At 55.8% G+C, this 1991-nt stretch overlaps 1 protein-coding gene across 1 annotated transcript in view; it reads left to right on the top strand.

Moving 5' to 3' along the window:
- Window positions 1-719: 719 nt before the first annotated feature.
- Window positions 720-1991, top strand: part of TSHZ3 (teashirt zinc finger homeobox 3) — a 62797-nt gene continuing 61525 nt past the window's right edge. The window contains exon 1 of the mRNA XM_068411297.1: window positions 720-778. Coding sequence (XP_068267398.1) covers window positions 739-778 — 40 coding nt within the window. The 5' untranslated portion in view covers window positions 720-738. The remainder of the gene's footprint in view (window positions 779-1991) is intronic.

Here is a 1991-nt window from a genome sequence, read left to right as displayed (position 1 = left end):
GGAGAGCGGCGGCCGCGGCGGGCGAAGTTGGGCGGCGGAGGGGGCGCGACGAGGGGGGGGCGCCACACCGCCGCCGCCGTGGCCGTGGCCGTGGCCGTGGCCGTGGCCGTGCCCGGCCGGGTGCGGGCGGTCCGGCGGCGCGATGCGCAAAGAGTGAAGATGCCGTCCGGGGCGGGAGGCGGTGGGACCGCGGTGCCCCTCGCCCTCTTTGCGGACTAGTTTGAGTGACACTGCGATCATCTCGTTTCCCTTCAAGCTTCGCCTGTTGCCGTCGCCGCTCCAGCGCCGAGCCGGGAGCCGGAGAGTGGAGAGCGCAGGCTGAGGCTCCGCCGACTCCTGCCAAGAAATCCCCCGTCTTTATGCCGTGATCTCCCAGCTCGGCCAGGCACCGGGGGCGCAGGGTGGGGTGGGGGGGACTGCGAGCTCTCCCCAGCCCTCCCGCCTGCACACCTCTTCGGGGGGCTTCCCCTCCTCCTTCCTCCGGGGCGATTTGTCAAACTTCCCCCCTCTTCTGCCAGCAGCAGCAGCAGCAGGGCTGTCCTCTCCTCTGTGCCGCCTCCTCCTCCGCCGCCGCCTCCTCCTCCTCGGCATCGTGTATGCACAGCAACAAAAAATATATCCCCAACCCAGCCCTCGAGCCGAGACTGGAGCAACTCACCGGATCTCTGGGGCTAAAGCAACTCTTCCCACCCCCGCGCCCCGGCAGCCCCCCCCCGCCGCCGCCCGCAGGAGCCCAGCATGCCGAGGAGGAAGCAGCAAGCGCCCCGGCGCGCAGCAGGTACGAGCCGCCTTCCCCGGCCGGTTGTTTCTCCTCCGGCTCTTTCATAACCGCTTTCCAGCGGGCTGAGCCCGTCGGTCCGTACCGGGCTGGCTCCCGGCCCCGCTCCCCGCGGTCGCACGCTGCATGCCGTGGATTTTGCAGAGCAACTCTTGGTCTGGAGGCACAACACTGTGGCGCGTGTCGGGGGGTTGGTTTTATTTTATTCTTTTTCCTTGGGGTGGCAGGGCTAAGGGCACATGAAAGCCCTTTCCCTACTTTGGTACTCGCTTTGATTTATTCCTAGCTCTGCCATCGCCCGGCTCGGTTCGGGGGGCAACACTTTGTGAAAGCCAGGCGGGTATGTGCAGGCACATACTACATGTACACGTATGGTCCGTGTGGCTCGAGGGGTGGGGGAAGGAGGCGAATTTTATTCATTTCCAGCCCCTACTTTGGCACCTACTTTCCTTCTCTCCCTTGTAGTCTCCGTTCTTCTCCATCCTCTTCCTTCACAGACAAATGGTTTGTGAAAGCCAGTGAAAAGACTCTTTTTCTTATTTATTTTTTTTTTTCTGTAAAAAGAGATAGGGTATGTATAAATACATGGTAGGCTGTGAATGAAGTGGTAGGGACAAAGTGATTTGCAGGGTATGCAGTGTTACTGGAAGATCCAAGCCCAGAACTGGCTGCTTTGCCCAACTTTTATCTTTTTCTCTCTTCCCCTTGTACTGCACTGGAGGTGTCTCTGCCGGACAGACAGACCCACCTAGTCAGTCACTTTCTTTGGCAACCTCCTCTGTTAATCCTATTGATTTCTTATTTATGAGTCCAGATGAGAAGCTGCAAAGGAAACCAAAGGAAAAAAAAAAGGGTCTGTGTATTGTCAAATGACTGGCAAATGTTTCTGATAGTGCCTTTACAATTTCCTCCATATTCCTTTTTTTTTTTTCCTTTTTAGAAATACTTTTTGAGGCTTTGTCCTGGTGAAGTTGGTTGTTTTGTTTTCCTTATGACAGAAATGTCAACTCCTGTTAAGCAGTATTTTTTTTTGAAAAGTCAAATTGAAAAGAAAACAGTAAAAAAAAGCCCCACATAATTTTACAGTAATCCTTAGTTGGGGATATGTGGGCTGGAAAAGGTTTCCTTGGCCTGTTGCCATCCTTGATTTGATGGCTGATTGATCGCCTGTCATCTGGCTGCCTTTGATCTATTCATTCCCGATAAACATCAA

This window comes from Nyctibius grandis, chromosome 12 (assembly GCF_013368605.1).
Source record: "Nyctibius grandis isolate bNycGra1 chromosome 12, bNycGra1.pri, whole genome shotgun sequence".
NCBI classification, from domain to species: domain Eukaryota; kingdom Metazoa; phylum Chordata; class Aves; order Nyctibiiformes; family Nyctibiidae; genus Nyctibius; species Nyctibius grandis.
Note: the sequence above shows the minus strand (reverse complement) of the source record. Positions and strands in the feature narration are given on the sequence as shown.